The sequence below is a fragment of the Sceloporus occidentalis genome, unplaced genomic scaffold (genome assembly GCF_023333645.1).
Source record: "Sceloporus occidentalis isolate IW3139 unplaced genomic scaffold, rSceOcc1.0.p SCAF_22, whole genome shotgun sequence".
Lineage (NCBI taxonomy): Eukaryota > Metazoa > Chordata > Lepidosauria > Squamata > Phrynosomatidae > Sceloporus > Sceloporus occidentalis.
The window spans coordinates 3,927,812-3,948,309 of record NW_028317002.1 but is presented as its reverse complement, the minus strand read 5'-3'; the positions used below and the strand labels follow the sequence as shown (position 1 = coordinate 3,948,309).

The window sequence follows — 20,498 nt, the reverse complement described above, 5'->3', positions numbered from 1 at the left end:
AAAGCTGGTTATGTCTCATTTATTTCAACAAAGCCTTACAATGAATAAGTAGCATTATACTATGATCAATCCTGACCTGATCATTTTAACTACACAATTAAATGTATAGTTATGTAATTTAGGTATCATTTTTCCTTTACTGTGAAAACATTTGAAAACCCGCCTAGGAAATGCCAAGATGCCAGTGATGTTACCATCCAGACAGAGAAGCCTAATCTTCAGCTCATTAACATTACTAACATTACATACCTCTATTTAAAAGATTTCTGATTGATGATCCCTGCCTTTCTTAGCAATCAATAATATATTTCCCCATAGAAGGAAGCCATTAAGAAATACCGGTCTTTACTGATGAATCACACTCAGTAACAGGTGTATTAGCTAACATACTATGTTTAGATTCAAAATATCCCCTTATACAGGAGGCAGCTGCTTTTGTGTGTAGAAATAAAAACACAAAATAGGACCAATCAACGCAATAAACACCAATGCACAATTTTAGAAGAAGACAAAATATTGTACTATGTTGCCTCCTAGACAGTATTCGCTCTCGACCAATAACAAGTGTACGGGGCTATGTGCATGTGTGTCTCGAGTGTCTGTACAAGCACATCTTATCGCCATAGCAACCAATTCCTGCTGAATGAACTGCTGCACCATTCCATGGGTCACCTTAATGATAGGACCGCTTGTCAAAACCTTTACAAGAACCATTTTTTATACACCGCTACATCTTATTAAACAAACATGTATGTGCTAATAGTATATTTGACACACTGAAATGGCGCACTATTTACAATCATGTACATCACATTTTCTGACCAAAATACATCTACTGTAGCTTCCTAGAGCATGACTAGGTCAGCGTTGGTCACGCCAGCCATCCATACAAGTACAATGCCATGAAAGAATATGTCATTCTATGTAAAGTTATATGTATAGAAAACATAATAAAGTTTAATGGATGAAGTGTATACTTGAAGCCTGAGGGCTGTCTAAGTCTTATATATATATTAGAATATAATAAAACCAAATATTTTCCAGGCACCAAGAAAATTATCCAGCCCATGTGGTAAAGAATGAACAACGCTGCTTTAAGGGACTAATCGGGAACACCACCGGATATATCAGAGCTTCCTGGTTCTTTAAAAGGAAGCCATTTAACTTACTGGAAACATACACAACTGCCAGAACCATCGTCTTTTTTTATGTGCGTTATGGTTTGGACCGTTTACAAGAAGCAGTACTAACATCTTTAAAAACATGCCTTTTGTTCCTACGATTGTTTCAGGCTCTTCCAGTGGTTACTTTAACCATTTGGGTGGACGGGGGTGACAGAATGTGTTGCAAACTGCACTGACATACAAATAATGGTTAACCCATTCACTACAGGTGACCCAGCTTCTGTTGTAGTGATTTACACACATCTGCTGTCCCTGGTGCTGATCGGAACAGAGAGTCAGAATGATTTATCTCAAATAAGTAGCAATACAACTACAAGCTGGTTTCTAAATACAGGTGGTATTGGGGCACTTTTGGCTGGATGATCGTCATGAGAGTCATAGTACATAGGAACACTTGAGTAAACTTATAAGTAAATATGCCCTCCAGGAATGCTGTCCTGCTTTCTCTTCCTCCGAGCACAATTTCAATAAGCATTTAAGAGGTTAAATATTTAATAAAGATTCTTTGTACAGTTTTATTATACTTTTTACCTTCCAGCTCTGTTGGTCAGACATTATGACTAATACTTTACATACTTGGAGCCATAGAGACGTCTTTCCTTTATCAACTTGTTCCATATCAGAACAAGGCCATTTCACTTTGCAGTTTGTCCGACTAATGTTTTTTTTGCCTGTCATCAGCTTAAAGCAATCAGACAAAACCAAAAAATCCCAATCCCATAGCTTTAATGTCCTCGATGGCAGTCATATTCAATATACTGGCACAATATATGCAGAATGTATAATGTGAAAAGACAGATCTAGTGTGTACATGCAGAGGAATTGTTATTTTTAATCACTTAGTAGTTTTTACTTACAAAAGAGACCTTTGGCTTTCTCTTCCAGGAATCATATTGCGAGGAGTATAATTATATTTGCATGTATGGCTACACAGGTTGGGTCAAATGTCAGAGAAATGCAAGACTTGGATGAGCTATCTAATGAGACACTTGTGAAGGACAACACAATAGATTACATCAATATGGTATAAAAAACAAACAAAAAAACCCCCACATCATGTAGCCAAACCCTAGCAGACTCCATAGCCCGGTGGGAAATGGAGACAGCAGAAACAATGTCTGGGTGTGAAAATGTGTAGGTAAGTAACGGGTATCTCGGGAGGATCAGCTTTCCTCCTCCTTGTTACAGTTTCTACAACATTATCTACACATAGGCTTTTAGCAGCACAATGAGTGAACAATATAGTAGCAAATCTTCTGCAATATAACGAAAAAAAAACCTGCCAATCTGCTCAAGACCGGTTATTAAAAGTTTACTGGAGCTATGATTGATAACATATCACCAATAGAATTATGGATCAAGATAATTGGGTTTCCATGGGGCTTTTAAGCTTTTTTTTGTAAACAAATCAGGTGATGCAATAACTCACATTTCCATAATTTAAGAATACATGGTCTACTTTCAGCACCTCTATATCTGGCTTGTTGTCTAGGTGACAAGTCTTATATTAACATAGGTAATATCAGTCCAGAGAAAGATACAGGGTGCACCTCTGAATTCCTCTGGTGCATCTAGGAGGGGTCTGATCTGCAGACATCTAAGCAAATGTATAGGCCAAATGTTGTAGGGGAGGTATACTGTGTGTGTGTATGTGTATGTGTGTATATATATATATATATATATATATATATACACACACTCACACATATACATACACATATACATACACACACACTTAGCAATGCTTGTCAGTTTTGCAACATTCACAAAAATCTTATACTAATATTATACAGATTATAGCGGGTCAGTCTAATTGTAGCAGCAAAGAGAGCCATTTTTTAGATTGTTGAGTACATTTTGCCATTTAAGTAATTGCTTGTTGACGGAGTGCAGGCAAATATGTCAGCAGATGTCTTTTCTTGGCAGGAACTGAAGCTGAATGAATCAAACCAACCAAACTGTAGCTCCCAAGTGTTTCCTGAAATATAATTAAAATATGAGCGCTGCCACAGCTTCTTGGGGATTATTATAGCAAATCTCAGGTTTGCGTATCTGACGTGCCCACAATGTGGATGCTGTACAGTGCAGCTCATACAATTAGATGGATTTAACCCAGACCCTGTCTGATTAAAACTGACAGCAATGAGACAAGGTTTTATTCCTAATGCAAACAGAAAACCTCTCATTAATAATTAGCAATGAATATTAAAACATATATTCCTTCGGACAGGAGGCTCTGCTTGGTATTTCCGCATCACTGGTTTGCAAGCAACTTGCTTATGGTCATGGGTGTTTATATACACACATACTAAGACACACAGCTATTGTATGGAGGACAGTAAAGCACAACATGAACATTTGAGGCTTACTAACATCCTCTCTTTATTCTTAACAACATCAGGATTGGACATCCAACAGCTGGTCTACAAATCTTTGGACAAATTTTTTTCCACATTTTTGGGTTGAAATTCCAGATATATATAACTTGAAAGGTAATTTAAATGTAAAAAGGCCTTCTTCCGGATCTTGTTAGAGAAATTCAAGATGGCGCAAAGATCACCAGCTGGGTATCAATTGCAAAATAATCTGAGAAATAATAATGATGTATGATGCTATCTACCTGCTTATACACATGCAATGAAATTGAACTAGACTAAGAAACAATGTTTTATGTATATAACAACCTTCCAACCAAAAAGGAGATTGAAGCAAGAAGCCATGCAAAATTTAGTTTAAAGCAAGCAAAATGTTCACTCCAGCAATACAATGAATATTATAAACTGCAAAGTTGGACTAGTTACCTAATCTCCAACCAATGAAATATTCATGAAGGACGGACAGATACAATTGATTGCAAAGGAAATATACATATGGAGAATATTCTTTATTCTGACCATATACGATCTTAACAGCCATATAAAGAACCAGATAAAGTATAAAGGCCATCCCCAGTGAGCGTCTTTTACAAGCAGGACTGAGTTGGCCCTGCATAATGTCTATTTAGATTAGACTTGGGCACCAGGGGGCTCTTCGTGTTCGTCTTCGTGCGCGTCTTCAGCAAAAAAAACCAAACTTCGTATTCCGCGAATATTCGCGTGGTCCTGTCTTCTCTTCGGGCGAATATTCGCGGACATTCTTCGTGTTCGGGTTTTCTTCGTTTTCCCCGGTTAAGGGGTTAAAACGGGGTTAAAGCCGCTCTGGCGCCTGTGACAGGGCCAGGCTAGCTGGCTCATGTGTCATATGAAGTTTAGCCGGGTCACGGAGCACTTTTGTGTCCGGTTCCGTATACTGTGACCCGGTAATATATTATATTGTATATTATTGTGTAACCAGCCCAGAGACTGATGTGGCTTCAGCTCCAGCCTTCAAGGAGACAATCCTATAATCTGGCTGGGGCTCTTAATCAGCCAACACAGCCCTGTCTGCCCAGCCGGCACCCGCACTACAGGGGGGATAACACAGGTGGGGGAACCCATTGTATTCTGTGATCCCCTCACCTGATACATCCCCTGTATACTGATGGGATTTGTGATGGGATGTGGCTGATGGGATTGGGGGTTGGGTTCGGTACACATTGCATTGAGATTGTATATAAATTCTGTGTGTTTGTAATAAAGAGAGTTCTTCTTGGTTTACTACGAATGGTGGTCTGGATGATCCGTGGATAGCTGAGTGCTATCCGTATGAGGGACTGACTGGTGATTCCTCAGCCCTCAAACAGGGGTACCCAGCCTTGGGTACGGTGACCCTGCAACATTGGTGGCAGCGGTGGGATGAATCCCACGACTTGGGTGAAATCCAAACCACCGACTGGGATTGCAGATGAGAGACACCAAGAGAGCTCCTGGAGGTTTGTAGCAAAGGAAAGGCTACTCTGATTGCGGACTGCAGAGAGATGGACCGGCACCAGGATGCCCCAGAGGAGAGCCTCGGACTGAGTGCTCTACAAAAGAACATTCTATGGCACTTATCCCTGTACCCAGGAGGGGCTACATCGGAGCAAGTGACGGCGGTGATTAAAATGTGTCACCAGGAACTGAGCCAGAGTGAGTCTGTATCTCCCAGACTAGGGGAACAGAACACCAAAATATCATACCAGGATATCCAACCCTTCCGAGAACCAGAGGATGAGACAGACCGGGTTACAGCCGAGGTGTGTGAGCTGGAACACCAGCAATGGCAGTTAGAGTCTGCGCCTGCAGACTGGAGGGATGATTTCTCCCATCCCCACTTTGAAACGTACTGGGCACAGTACTGGACAATGTGGGATATACGAGTTCCACTCCTGGGGGAGAACCCGTTGCCGGAGTGGGAAGACGAATTGAGGGGTCTCATATATGCAGAGCTCGACCTCCAGAGCCGCTACCAGGGATTCTCCCAGCAGTTAGCAGGTGAAGACCACAGCGACCCTCTGATGCTGTATAGCCCCGTCGACCCAGGACTGATATATGATGCCTTCCAATTTGACTCGTCCTTCGGAAGCCCCTGCCAGTACCGCAGGGTTACAATCTGGGACAACCGTGCAGAAGTCCTAGTTTATGCTATTCCCCCCGAGCTGGAGGCTGTTATGGATTGCCTGGTCCAAGAGGAATGGCAGCTCGAGAGGGACTATAAATAATTGCTGCGGAGAGTGGAGCTTCAGGAGTTACAAGGAGACTGGGAGCATGATACTACAACTTGCAGGAGTGGGACCGAGGTCCTCTTCACCTACTCCGCGGCCCCTGTCCTGGCGAGAAGAACCGAGGTCCTCGCCAGCAAGAAGAAGCGGAGGAGGAAGCCAAAAGCTCCGACCCAAGTCCTCACCAACAACCCTGGCTGCTCTACCCCGGCAGAAGAGATGACTGTCCCCACCGCCCGAGTAAGTGGCACAATCCCCCTCACCAAACCCCTAGCTATGCCCGTAGAAGCCAGTGCCCCAGACTGTCCCCCTGATTTCCCGAGTGTCCTGGAAGAAGCCCGGGTCACTGCCCCAGAGGTTCCCTATGAAGTCCCCGGTGACCCGGTAGAGGCACCGTTCCCCGACCTAGCGAGGGCGCCAGAGGGGCTACCGAGTTCCCTGGGTCCTTTCAGTAGCCTGGCGCAGGCCCTGGTTCCTATCCCTGGTTCCCCAAGTGTCCTGGTAGAAGCCCAGGTCACTGTCCCAGAGTGTTCCTCTGACTCTCCCCATGCCCAGGCAGAGGCACCTGTCCCAGAGAGAAAGATCGAGGGTCTGCTTAACCCTCCCGGTGGTCCTGTATTGGCACCTGTCCCTGCCCCGGAGTATTCCCCTGGGTCCCCTGAGTACCCCGCAGAGCTGCTTAGCTCGCCCAATAACCCCGTAAGGGCACCCGTTCCTGTCCCAGAGTGTCCCCTAGGTCACTCCAGTGTCCCGGTAGAGGCCCCTCTTACTACCTCTACGTGTTTCCCTGGTTCCCCGAGTGCCCCCGGCCCGATCAGCAGGGCTTTCCTTCCATGCAACCGCCCTGGCCTGGCAGCTGCCCCAGACTCAGTTCCCAAGACTAGGGAGCAAGAGTCTCCAGGTGCCCCTGTTATCCTGGTGAGGGGGATAGCCATGTGCCCCCGGCTGAGCTGGGACCGCCCTCCAATTCACAGAGGACTACTGACTATCTTTTTGGGCAACCAGGGCCCTGGCCCACCTTCTCTGGATGCTTCTGACAAAGGGCGCCATGAACTAAGGCCTGCACCTTTTGAACTTTGTCCACTCGGACAGCCTGCAGCAGACCCGTGAGGATCTGCCTGGTCTGCCGGACCGTTGGTCAAGGGGGAGATCTGTGACAGGGCCAGGCTAGCTGGCTCATGTGTCATATGAAGTTTAGCCGGGTCACGGAGCACTTTTGTGTCCGGTTCCGTATACTGTGACCCGGTAATATATTATATTGTATATTATTGTGTAACCAGCCCAGAGACTGATGTGGCTTCAGCTCCAGCCTTCAAGGAGACAATCCTATAATCTGGCTGGGGCTCTTAATCAGCCAACACAGCCCTGTCTGCCCAGCCGGCACCCGCACTACAGGGGGGATAACACAGGTGGGGGAACCCATTGTATTCTGTAATCCCCTCACTTGATACATCCCCTGTATACTGATGGGATTTGTGATGGGATGTGGCTGATGGGATTGGGGGTTGGGTTCGGTACACATTGCATTGAGATTGTATAAATTCTGTGTGTTTGTAATAAAGAGAGTTCTTCTTGGTTTACTACGAATGGTGGTCTGGATGATCCGTGGATAGCTGAGTGCTATCCGTATGAGGGACTGACTGGTGATTCCTCAGCCCTCAAACAGGGGTACCCAGCCTTGGGTACGGTGACCCTGCAACAGCGCCAGGAGTATAAATGTCCGTTTGAGCAACTCTATTGGTTGTCAGCAGGGGGCTCGTCTGCCATTGGTTGATGGCAGACGAGCCCCCTGCTGGCGACCAATAGGGTCGCTCGTTCAGACTGTTAAACTCCTGGTGCCGTAATTGTCCGGCAGATCCCGCTGGTCTCCCTGTTCTATCATTTATTAACTGATAGAACAGGGAGACCAGTGGGATCTGCCGGGTAAGTTGCAGCATTGGGATTTTAAAAGTCTGTACGAGCGACTCGCTCGTACAGACTTTTAGGGTCCTGGTGCTGTAACTTACCCGGCACATGCCACTGGTCTCCCTGTTCTATCAGTTAAATGTCCGTACGAGCGACCAATAAAGTCGTTCGTACGGACAGTTAACTGATAGAACAGGGAGACCAGTGGGATGTGCCGGGTAAGTTGCAACATTGGGGTTTTAAAAGTCTGCACGAGCCACTCTGTTGGTCGCTCGTGCAGACTTTTAAAACCCCAATGCTGCAACTTACCCGGCACATCCCACTGGTCTCCCTCCCTGTTCAATTACCGTATTTGCTCGATTATAAGACGACCCTGATTATAAGACGACCCCCAAAATCTGAATATTAACTTAGGAAAAAAGAAAAAGCCTGAATATAAGACGACCCTAAAGGAAAAAAGTTTTACCAGTAAATGTTAATTCATGTAAACTATTTTTTTTAATAAAAGCTATGATTGAGAAAAATATTTTTTTTGTTTTTAATTTCTTGTATTTTCCAGCCTGTCCCCCAGTTACGCACATCTGCCCCCAGGCTTGCCACACCAATATGGCACTGTGGCCCATGATATGCCTTTTAACCCTCTATATGCCACTGTGCCCCATGGTATGCCTTTTGACCCCCTATATGCCACTCTGCCTCCAGAAATGCCTTATACCCCTATATCCCATTCTGGCATTTAGGGGGTTAAAATGCATATTATGGGGCAGAGTGGCATATAGGGAGGTATAAGGCATTTCAGGAGGCAGAGTGGCATTAAGGGAGTTAAAAGGCATTGTATAGAGCACTCTGCCTCCAGAAATGCCTTATACCCCTATATGCCACTCTGGCATTTAGGGGGTTAAAAGGCATATTATGGGGCAGAGTGGCATATAGGGAGGTATAAGGCATTTCAGGAGGCAGAGTGCTCTATTAAATGCCCCCTTAACGCCACTCCAGAAATGCCCTATGCCCCCATTTAACTAACACACACACACACACTCTCTCCCCCCCCCTCCCCTCCCCTCTCCTCTCTCCTCTCTCCCCTCTCTCCCCTCTCAGCCCTCTCTTACCGGTGCTTCCAGCCGGGGCAGCGGGTTGACGTCGCCTTCTGCTGCAGCCGGAAGGAGGTGGAGTTGGCAGCGGGGGTTTGTATGCGTCCGTCGCGTATACTTTCCCCGGCTGTCAGAGATCAGAGATCTCTGACAGTCGGGGAAGGTCTACGCGACGGACGCAGACAACCCCCGCTGCTAGCCACACCTCCTTCCGGCTGCAGCGGACGTTGTCTACGCGGATCGCGTAGACGTCAACCCGCTGCCCCGGCAATACAGCAGGAAGCACCGGTAAGTGTGTGTATGATGGGGGGGGGGGGGGGGTGAGACAGGAGGATCCAGGTCCCCTGCAGCGGTGCGGGGGATCTGGATCTTAGTCTCCTAATCAGACTCTATTTGAGGTCTGATTAGAAGACGACCCCGATTAGAAGACGAGGGGTATTTTTCAGAGCATTTGCTCTGAAAAAAACCTCGTCTTATAATCGAGCAAATACGGTAATTAAATGTCCGTACGAGCGAACAATAAAGTCGCTCGTGCGGACATTTAACCATTTAACCAATTGAACAGGGAGGGAGACCAGTGGCATCGGCAGGGTAAGTTGCAGCATTGAGGTTTTAAAACCCCAATGCTGCAACTTGCCCTGCAGATGCCACTGGTCTTTAACTAATTGAACAGGGAGGGAGACCAGTGGCATCGGCAGGGTAAGTTGCAGCATTGAGGTTTTAAAACCCCAATGCTGCAACTTGCCCTGCAGATGCCACTGGTCTTTAACTAATTGAACAGGGAGGGAGACCAGTGGCATCTGCAGGGTAAGTTGCAGCATTGGGGTTTTAAAACCCCAATGCTGCAATTTACCCGGCACATCCCACTGGTCTCCCTCCCTGTTTAATTAATTAAATGTCCGTACGAGCGAACAATAAAGTCGCTCGTACGGACATTTAACTAATTGAACAGGGAGGGAGACCAGTGGCATCGGCAGGGTAAGTTGCAGCATTGGGGTTTTAAAACCTCAATGCTGCAACTTACCCGGCAGATCCCACTGGTCCCCCTGCCTGTTCAATTAGTTAGGGGTTAAGTTTATTTTTTAAAGGGTTAAGGGGCCGTGCAAGTGAGCCTATTGGTTGCTTGCACGGCCCTTTAACCTATGGATTTCCGCTCCCGTTAACCCATTCGATGCTGTGTTAGATAACGCAGCATCGAAGGGGTTAACGGGAGCGGAAATCCATAGGTTCGCTGGCAGGGGTTACAAAGACCGTGCGAGTGAGCCTATTGGTCACCTGCAGGGTCTTCCTCTGGCATCAACCAATTGGTTGATGCCAGAGGAGGTCCCTGTAGGCGACCAATAGGCTCATTCGCACTGCCCTGTAACCCGTGACGGCGAACCTGCGGATTTCCACTTCCCTGAACTGCCGCGACGCCAAGGTAAGTTAGAAGGGGGGGAGAATGGTAGACGAAGACGAAGACAATCACGAAGATCTTCGTGGTGTGTGTCTTCGTCTTCGCCTATGTTTTACCGCCGCCGTCTTCTCTTCGGCGTGTCTTCGGAACGAACACGAAAACACACTCTTCGTGTTCGTTTCCATGTTCGCCCGAAGACGAATGCACAAGTCTAATTTAGATCTGTAAGAGGGCAAGCGATTATCTGTGCATTATGCAGGGCCTCAGCCCTAGTTGCAAGACAAATTGACCAGGGTTGGTCCTTCAGAATGTACAGTGAATGCAGGAAGCTGAAATGTTGTGCTTTCCTACAAACTCACAGAGTAGTCAATACCCACCATGGGTTATAATTTCAGTCTCAAGGTAAGTGGGTAGATTCTCAGATCAGCACTATGAAGAGGACTCCAACTCCGTAACAATGAAGATTCAGTTAAAACCTCTGTTTGAATGCAAGATTTCCTCTTACTCTTTGAATGTTAAATTCCCAGGAGCATCAATACCAGAATCATAATGACATATAAGAGTTTCTATAATAGATCAAAGATATTTAAAGCAAATTCACAGATTCCTAGTTATGTGTAAAATGTTTGGTAAGTAAGTCAGTAATTGGAAAAAATCCCTAAGGTCTTACAATAGATACAAGTATTTAATAAATGAACCTCTACTCAATATTTTTCTAGTATGAAGATGGAAGACACTATAATGTTGTCTAAACAATACACAATTGACAGTTCGTATTTATGGTCACCCCGGTTTCTCAGTTTGGCTGAACCATTTGCTTACAAGCTGTGCACTATTTACCGTAAATTGTAAACCTAAATAAATCACTGACCAGAGGCTTCAGGGGATCCCTTCCAGGAACTATAGTATACAGATGCAGAAGGAGAGCAAGAACGAGGGCAAACATGGAGTAGGCTTTGATTATAACAAGCATTACAGCACTTCCTTTGTGAGCGTTTTTAATATATATTAAATATATATTTACATTTATTCAGACTATATTTTTCATGTTTGTTCTTTTGTTTATTGTACATAAGGCCCACTTCCTATATATGCTGATTTTGCGGTGCCTTTCTAATTGATATAAGAAACCTCTGAGGATCTGAATCCGCACCATTACACCACAGTTCAATATACATTACATAGTTCAACAGCTGCTCTACATAATTATAGTTAAGAGCTACTCTGGTTAGACGCTATTAATATAATAATTGTATGGGTGACTTATATAAATATAATAGCATGTATGTCCCACTGTACACTGAAAGTCTACAATACATTACTGTTACATATAGCCAATGATGGTAAGACTTCCAGGGACACTGAGCCACCAATGGTCTGTAAAAGGATCCACAGAAGCAGTATTCTCAATTGCTTATTGTATTTGATACTACGTTACTGCAACACAACAATATACGGTAATACTTATACTAAACACTGCCACTTAATATTGTCTTTTTTTTAGATTTAATTAGTATTTTTTCTTGAGGCCTCTGAGTTCTGACAGTTTATTTGACTTTGTATCTTTTTGTATTATGATCCAATAAAAAGGTATCAACTTCAAATAAAGACTATTTTCTTTTGAGCTAATATGGCAATACCCAATCCATTTATTTCATTCTGTTATTTCATTATTAATCTAAGCCAAGTAATGATTTTATGACAGACAATTTGGGAAGAAAATCACTCTTGGGAAGAAACAGCACTTTTGTCTTCTCGTTATATATATAAAATTATAGATTAAACAAAAACAGCACGTTTCCTTTTAAAATGGCCGACATTTTGTGATAACTAGCATTTATGAGCCTATGATAAGGAGCTTGCTACTAATAATAATTGAAATGCATTTTTTCTGTGTCAACTACCAATTCCTCCCTTTTTTATATTTAAATAATCCAAAAATTATTATTCATCATCATTTTCAAGTGGTAACTTCCTTTAGAACGTTTAGCATTAATATGAAATGAGCATTACACTGGCGGATTTTATACAGAGAACCCATTTGTATATTTTTTCTCTTCTCCCCCTCAACAAAGTTGGTAACTCTACATAAAAACAGATTTAGTGAAAGTCTTTGTATATTTCAACTTTAACCGAAAATGTGTTATCCGGGGCGAATAAGGATAGCATTTTAAAGCTAGAAAGTCTTTATCTTTGAATCATGTTGAATCATTGTGGATCAACAACGAAATGTTATTTGACGTATTAAGCTTGGATTTTTTCAGCAGCCTCATTTACTATCGAACTATATTTTGTCTTCGTGTAATTCAGGCAGAATCTCCCAAGGGAGGATCTCTAAAATGTAGAGCAGCAGTTCCACATATTTCAACACAGTGCAAACTACATTTTCAAAGTTCTATTTCTTGCACAGTCACTTAAATCAATGTAATAATTAAAACATATTTTATCGATTCTCAATGTTGGTGGTTTTTCTCCAGTGAACATTTCACAGATGTTTAGTTTCCTAAAACATTTGGGATGTGTAACTACAAAAGCAGCAAATCAGCAAAAGTCAGCTCCCAAGTGTCTGAAATAACCTGTTTAGTCTTTTTTCATTCTGTTTGGGTTAAAATTGCTCAAGCGGAAGGAAAAAAAAAAAAAAAAGGCACACTGAGAAGCATGCAGCGCTCAGTCGTCTGGCACACTGTCTACTACACATACAAAATAATATTTTACTTATTAATAAAATTAAATAGCTCTTTATCTCAGATTTTTCATTTATATTCGCATCCAGTTTGTGGACATAGCAGGAATATTACAGTCAAGAACGACATAAAAGATTAAAAACATATTTACCCTTGTACAGATATATATTTATTAGTGGAGCAGATGAGTTCACATTTTTGTGTGGTTATTTCCCTTTGTGAAATGTGATATGTATGTCCCAAAGAAAAATAGCACCTGCTTAAAGTAGATCATGTTACATTATACACCAATTTATGAATATACTAACAATCCCCAGGGTTGTCTCAAAGAATTCCCCTGTTCTGTACAGAATTTCCACTGTAAATGGAAAAAAAAAATCAGGGTATTCCATACAAAGTTTCCTATTTTGCCAGTTTATTCCCCAGTTGTACATTCTTCAAGGAAAGCCTTATTTTCTACATAGCAATTCTCTGGATATTTGTTCTAACATTTCAAAGAGAGAAATAATCTATTAGCAGATATTATGTGTAACCCAGTCCATTTACTAATTTACTCTGTTCATGACCTCTGGTCTAGATTTTCAGCTAATATGCCCTCAGCTAAAAACCTTTACCCGACCTTAAAAAACAAAACAAAAAAAACCCCATATACAATTGTTTGTACAAGCGCTCAAAAAAATAAAAAATTCCTTCTTATTGGAAAAATTTGTTTCCAGAAGATACAGCTAAACCATTTCTATACATGATCCATCATACTCCATAGAAACAGCATTATTTATTTATATGGCAACTTTTAACCAGATTATGCTTTATTTCGCGATTTTCCACACAGCATATTTTTCAGAGATTAATTTAGTGCGCTGCATATACAAGGTCCTTCACTGTTAAAGCACAGAAAAACATCTGCATTTCAAGAAGCCTAAGGGTTTGTTTTAGAATATCTGAATATAAAATAACTGAAGTGAAATATAAAGTAATAATACAAGCAATCAAATTCAATTTTGTAAAAAAAATCTGTATTCTGAATTCTGTAGCAGAGATATATGCCCTGTGCTGCGACAAATTATGGCTCTTCATTTTAATGGGAAATGCCGAAATTAGGCCACACACACAAGAGTCCGTTACCAACCATTAAGGAGATAGAGCTGAAGAAGAACGGCATCATTCACCCGTACTGGTAGCAATATTATGGACAAAAGTGTAACTTTTTATCCATTTTCTAACAATATAAATGTTACCCCACTGTGAGATTTAATTAGAGATGCACTACATATCTGAGGTAGGTCATTAAAGTAGAGATAAATAAAAGTCCACATAGGAACGGCAAATAAAGCTAGTAGGTGAAACAGATACAGTAATTCAAAATGCCTTCAAGGCTCAGTAAACCAGGATCATGACCTACCACCGCCAGACAGCTCCATATAATGGAGAAATACACATCAGGACTTACCGGTCTGTAGCAGACCTGCTCCACTGTCTTTTACTCCAAAGTGTTGTTGGATATCCAGTAAAACGCCTAGAACAGAGAAAAAGAATGGACTTTTAGAACACCTTAACGCCAACTACTCTAGAGCTAAACAAGTTAGGAGCACACTTCTATCTTAAGTCACTGTGTCAAATAAAAACAAATGCAACCACCAACATATCAGATGTTAATTACAATAAAACCTTGGGCATATTACACATTTATTTTCTAATGGGCTTTTCATTTGTCCCCTTTTATGCTCTTCACATCCCACCTCTCCTGTTTGTGTCAGAATGTAATTTTGAATGAGCCTCATTATTAACCCCTTAAGGACAATGGGCGGTCCCTAAACCCATTGAAAACAATGCATTTTCAGCCTGTACATGTACGGGCTTTGTCATTAAGGGGTTAATATATCTTTTATTTATATAGCGGCAACAATTTGTGCAGCCCTTCTTACAATACAGTGACCACACTTTTCATTTCCTTGTGTATAACACACACATACCCACGCACTTCACTTGAAAAACAAGGAAAATGACACATATTATAACCAAGATTTTACAGTATACACTGACCTAAGAGCAATTAGCAGACTGAAAGACTTGTTAAACTAGAAAGGGAAACACTAAAAATACAAGTTGCTTTTCTAGCAACAATTACAGAAGTTACAACTCTTTCCTCTTTTTTTGTTTTGTTTCCCCAGCACATGATCCCCTTCTTTTTTTATTTCTTATGTTTTACTGAATACTACTTTAATAGAGTATATCGAAAATACTAAATGTGGGAAGATTTACAAAGGTAATATAGATCTATATAAGAAACGGTCATCTTACTTTAGATGCAGTCTAAGACGCCATAATGAGTGTAACTATTAGGTACGTCCGAGTCCATGGCATAGATCAAATTGAGGGGGTTGATTTACTGCTCCATTTATCAGTTGCAGCGTCAAAGTTTATTAAGTGATCGACATCCTGGCCGCCTAATCTCCTTAATCTGTGGTATATCCTGTATACTTCTAGGCGCACATAACAGCCATGAGATCCATGGGGGGACTTATAAGACAGCATTTAGAGTTTTAGATCAGCATAACAATTGCCTTCACGCTGTGCTCTTAGAACAACGCTGCAGATCTTTGGGCCATCTTTTTTTTTTTTAAACAAACTGAACATATATCCAAAAAAAAAAAACAGAAAAGAGTGACATTCAGAAAGACAGGCAGTATACCCAATGTGGGTCATGTGCTATTGCTTTATGAACTAAAAATTGTTTTCAACTCAGCTGACCCCAGCAAAGTGGCTTTTAAATGAATTTAAGTATATTCCATAAGTTTGGTTTTTTTCATATCTGCATTGAGCAGAATTCAAGTCTTTTTGCCTCAAATGCCTTTTTCTTTCCCTTTGTATTGCCCGGTATGCATTAACCGTGGCCTTGTTTACAAGAAAATAGTGAGTGATTGCAAAGACGTTCGTGATTTTAACAAAGCCTGGAAGTGCATTAGCCCGCAATCTTAACCATTACTTCTCCTGAGGGTACCGTTACCCCACTTATACTACATAATACCCAGAATCAAAATATACCTTAATTTGAACTATATAGTTCATCACTGTTAAACCGAGAGTTTTTTTTATTTTAAAAGTAAAATTGTTTAATAAAGGCTCTCCTTTCTATTATACTTAAATGCAAGGTCTGCAACTGGGGTCCCTAATTGGAGAGCTAAAATAATTTTGAGCATCAGAAGAAGCCACTTGTCTGGAATATTGAAAAGTACTGTTGAGTCTGTGATGTCTACACCATCTGCAATCTAAATGAACTGTCAGGTATTATTGAATAATAGTGTAATTATATCGCTTTAGAACAGAAGACAATCAAAGTGTGCTGCTTTTGCATATTCCACAACGATTTTTGTATTAATTGGTTTCACTCATGTCTGGAAGCATGTCCTGTTGGTACCAGGTCCAGTAACCATATGTACAGGTGTGCCCAAAATCTGGGCGTGTAAAGTACAGAGATTGCATTAATATTGGGTTTGCATCTTGCGCAACAATATGTCCGTCACCCATTGAGCATCAACATGATCACACCACAAGCACTCCACGGATTAAATATACATCAGCAATAACACGGTGTGGGAAAGTTGTATCTGAAACAGTTCACAAAAGATGTAAGATAATTTACTTGGGACACTGAAGTCACATTATACAATAGTTTCAGGCACACCAGGTGTATCATGAATGCGCATGCTTCATAGTTCTGCGAGTCATGAATATTTAGTCCCACGGGGAGTACCCTTCTTCACCAGGTGTGCCTTAATATTGATGTTCTATAGATCTGGATACCAAAGAAAGATCATAAAGAGAAACACATTAAGTTGACTGCGAGGAACCCCGTCCTCTCATTTTTTGCCCTTTTGTCTATAGGTCATCTTCCTGTGGGAAACCACTGAGGAAAAGACTATTCTATTATGTACCCTTTTCAGATCTACTACTCACCTTTTTACAACATATTGTTCTTTTTCTGTGGTATCCATTACATGTTTTAAGTTGTATTAAGCATGTATTGGTATAAATGTCTTCAAAAATCTGGTCTCAAGAGGGGGATCAGTTGCTAACAGCTTCATCTGACTTGAGGTGTGTCACATTATCCGATACAAAATTTACAATAACCAAGAAACAGCCACAATTATACATCAATACATTCAGATACATTGGATATTATTGTTGTGGCCACTGTCACAAAGACAGCTTTCTCTAAGTTGGAGACTTAGCAAAATATATTATACACACATACATCATATAGATATTAGACACACTCCTTCACAATTATTTTTCTTGCCCAAAAATTACAAGTCTTCTGGCATAAGAATGCTTATAATTATTATTTAGCGAGCTTAGCTGGCCACCTTCAACTCTCCAACCAAACTCCAGGATACTTGTCAATATATTGTATGAAGCAAAAACAAACATACAAAAAAACACCAGAAAGAAAAAGAAAAACAAACAGTCTCACAAAATATAACAGATACAGACTGCCAACACTTTTTATTTTAGCTTATTACTTTGGTCAGTCTTCTTCTTTTAATAGCTAATGATGCTTTGGAAATCTTGTCAATAAACCATGGGTGGAAGGCGTGCAGACACACTTAACACACCCTCCATGTAGGTGTTTTTTTTTTTAAACCCATCATGATAAATGCTTATATTCATCGGCCCACACCTCAGGTGTGTGTAATGCTGGCTTTCCAATCATTCATAGGTTTTCCTATAAATGCTTTTGTGGAGCATTTACACTCAGTTTTTATAACACCTATAAATTAAGACGCAATATTAAAATAAAACATGATCTAAAGCAAAAGTATAATTATAGTACTAAAATTACTGGAATTATGGTCAAGTAACTCATTTATTTCCTCAATTCAAAGTGTCCAGGGCAGCCTTGATTTTCTGTCCCACCAAGCTGCCTCACTGACCTGCTTTGGTAGACAGTGGTGATCAGGGGCCAGTTGAGGAGAATTGATGATCTCTCCAGACTGGCCCACTGAGCTGTAGAATTGTTGAGCGTAAGTTCCCTCAAGTTGAATTAAGGGTAACTCTGAATGCATCAAGACGCACGTAGATATTAATGTCTTGATCCCAAATATTTTTTCATGAACATATTTATACACCAGGCATCACGTCAATACAGAGATCTCTTTATAAATCATATCTTAAAGACGTATTATCCCTTTAGATTGGAACAAAACAAGCTTTAGTCTTAAACATAGAGGTGGTTTATTTAAAGTTAGGGAGGTTAAATTGTGGAATAGACCGCCATCTAAACTTGTTTTGGCCAATTCAATCAATATATTAGAAAATAGTTTGGATGTTTTTCTAAATTTAAAATGCATACAGGGTTATCACAAGTAAAAGTAGATAGTGTTGATCCAGGGTGTGTCTGGATGCCTTAGTCAAGAAGAAATGGTTTGCCTTTGAGATGGCATTACTGTCTCAGTTGTTTGGTTTTTTTTGCCTTCTTCTGGATAAACTAATATGGGTTTGTGGAATGGTTGAACTTGCTGGACTATTTGCCTTTTTTCCCCAAACTAATTAACTATGTAACATACATAAGATATGAATGTCTAATTCAAATTATCTTTCCCCTTTTGTAAATGCATGGAGGGAATCAGCAGATTGTCTCCATGCAGTTGCCTCTTTCCTCACCCCCTCCTCTCCTGGCCCTTGACTTGCTGAATTTGGTACAATTAAGTTTATTCTTGAGCTGCCATTACCCATATACCTAAAAAAGGAAACCCATAAAGATGTTTTCGTTTGTAAAAATCAATAGACAGCAGACTGCAAGATGAATAAAATGCCAAAGAACTCAAGAGTCCATGAACTCATGTAACACCTGTATAGAGTTTTATCTTCCATTAGCCATACAATATTTGGACAGGCTATATAAAACCTTAGTCATGAAATGTGTGTCAGGTTTATTATTCACTGGGGAATGTTAACAATGAAATCAAGAGACAGGGTTGTATTTGAAATGCTCCACTCCCTTAATTTCCTGCCTGGAAAAAGTTAGTGACACATTTTTAAAGAAAAATTGTCTGAAAGTACTACGCGAACTAATATTTTTTTTAAGCATTACAAATGCTTATAAAAGTGAAACATTTTTAAAAAAAATCATAACAATAAAATATTTAAGGATTTTATTTTTGGAGACGAAAGGAAGGTATTTATGCTAGGCACTTCCTACTGGGTCTTACAAGAAATTCATGCTTAAGGGACAGGATGCAAAGGAAAAATTCCTCCTTTGGCCAGTTATAAAATGGTCTGTGAATGTGGCCGAATTTTCACATAAAGAAAAATGTTCCCTTAAGGAAAGGTCTGGTTTAGGTGTCAGCAAACATATAATTTCTACGAAATTAGAAATAGTATGCACCTGCAGTACAGATATTCCACAAAAAGATAATTTTAGTAACCAAAGACAAATCAGATGAAATGACATCACAGAACCTTCCAAGTGTATAGACCACACAAATCAACAACCTTCCCACTCCCATCATCTATTGTGGTTGTGACTCGGAAGTTGGTAGCGCCAACATGAACTCTGCGAATCTGAAACCACAAAAAAAAAAAAATATTCCTTCACAATTACATGAACACAGCATTCACTACGACAAAGTCTTCTATAATAACACAATGAAAGTTAAACATGGTGTTATGGAGAAGACTGCAGCGGTGATGGAAGGTGAAAAAAAAATAAAAAAATATTACCTCATTATCTATACAATTTAGCTGCCACAATGCAAAATTCATTTCTAAATCTCTTCAACGAACATTAAAGTTAGTATTTTGACAGGTGCGCTTTACTACTGTGTCAACACTCTGTAACCTTAGACAAGAAGGATTATCTCATAAACTCCTGGACACAAAAAAAATGGCACATTCCGAAGAGAAGGTACCGTAAAAGTCCTTAAAAGACACTGTCAGGTCCATGAAAAACATCAATCATACTATTAAAAATATCGCTATAAATATTTGTTATATATGTCTAGCGTTATATTTGAGATACTGAAGCCACAAAAAAGGAAATCTAGTGGTACTGTTTAGGGATGAACGGTCAAATATATTTTATTTATCCATCACATCCGCTTCTCATATTTGCAGTAGGACTAAAATGAGTTATGGACAACAACTGTTCCAATCAATTCACTTTTCCTACAAAGAAAAAGCATAAACAAATGGAAAGCTTCATGTTATATATTACTGGAAGGTCAACAGGATGAGCTGGTTGATATTGTCAATCTAGGGCACTTGTAGGCTATCAGGAACTTGCATTATCTCAATATGTGTTTGTCTTTGTAGACTGCACATTCTCTTCTACGTAAAATTGTTTCAACTATCCAACATGTAGGTTTGCATTCCATTTACACAGAAACAATGGTGTGTCAGGCATGATAAAATTAATAATCAATATAACCTATGGGTCTTTCAGGCACGTAGGGGCCACACAACAGTCTAGACTTCATACATTTACTGCTTGTGTGCAATATTGATGTGTGAAAAATGCATATTCTTTACATTCAAAGAAATATGCCTTGTCAATGGGGAGAAGTTCTGCTCATACTGTAGTGATGATATATTCTATTCTATAATATCCTCTCGGTGAGA

At 40.8% G+C, this 20,498-nt stretch overlaps 1 protein-coding gene across 1 annotated transcript in view; it reads right to left on the bottom strand.

The window, feature by feature from the left end:
• The window catches only part of LOC149300903 (sphingosine-1-phosphate transporter SPNS2-like), an 86,667-nt gene that overhangs the window by 35,046 nt on the left and 31,123 nt on the right, over nt 1-20,498 (bottom strand). Inside the window, exon 2 of the mRNA XM_089484472.1 lies at nt 14,329-14,394. Coding sequence (XP_089340598.1) covers nt 14,329-14,394 — 66 coding nt within the window. The remainder of the gene's footprint in view (nt 1-14,328; nt 14,395-20,498) is intronic.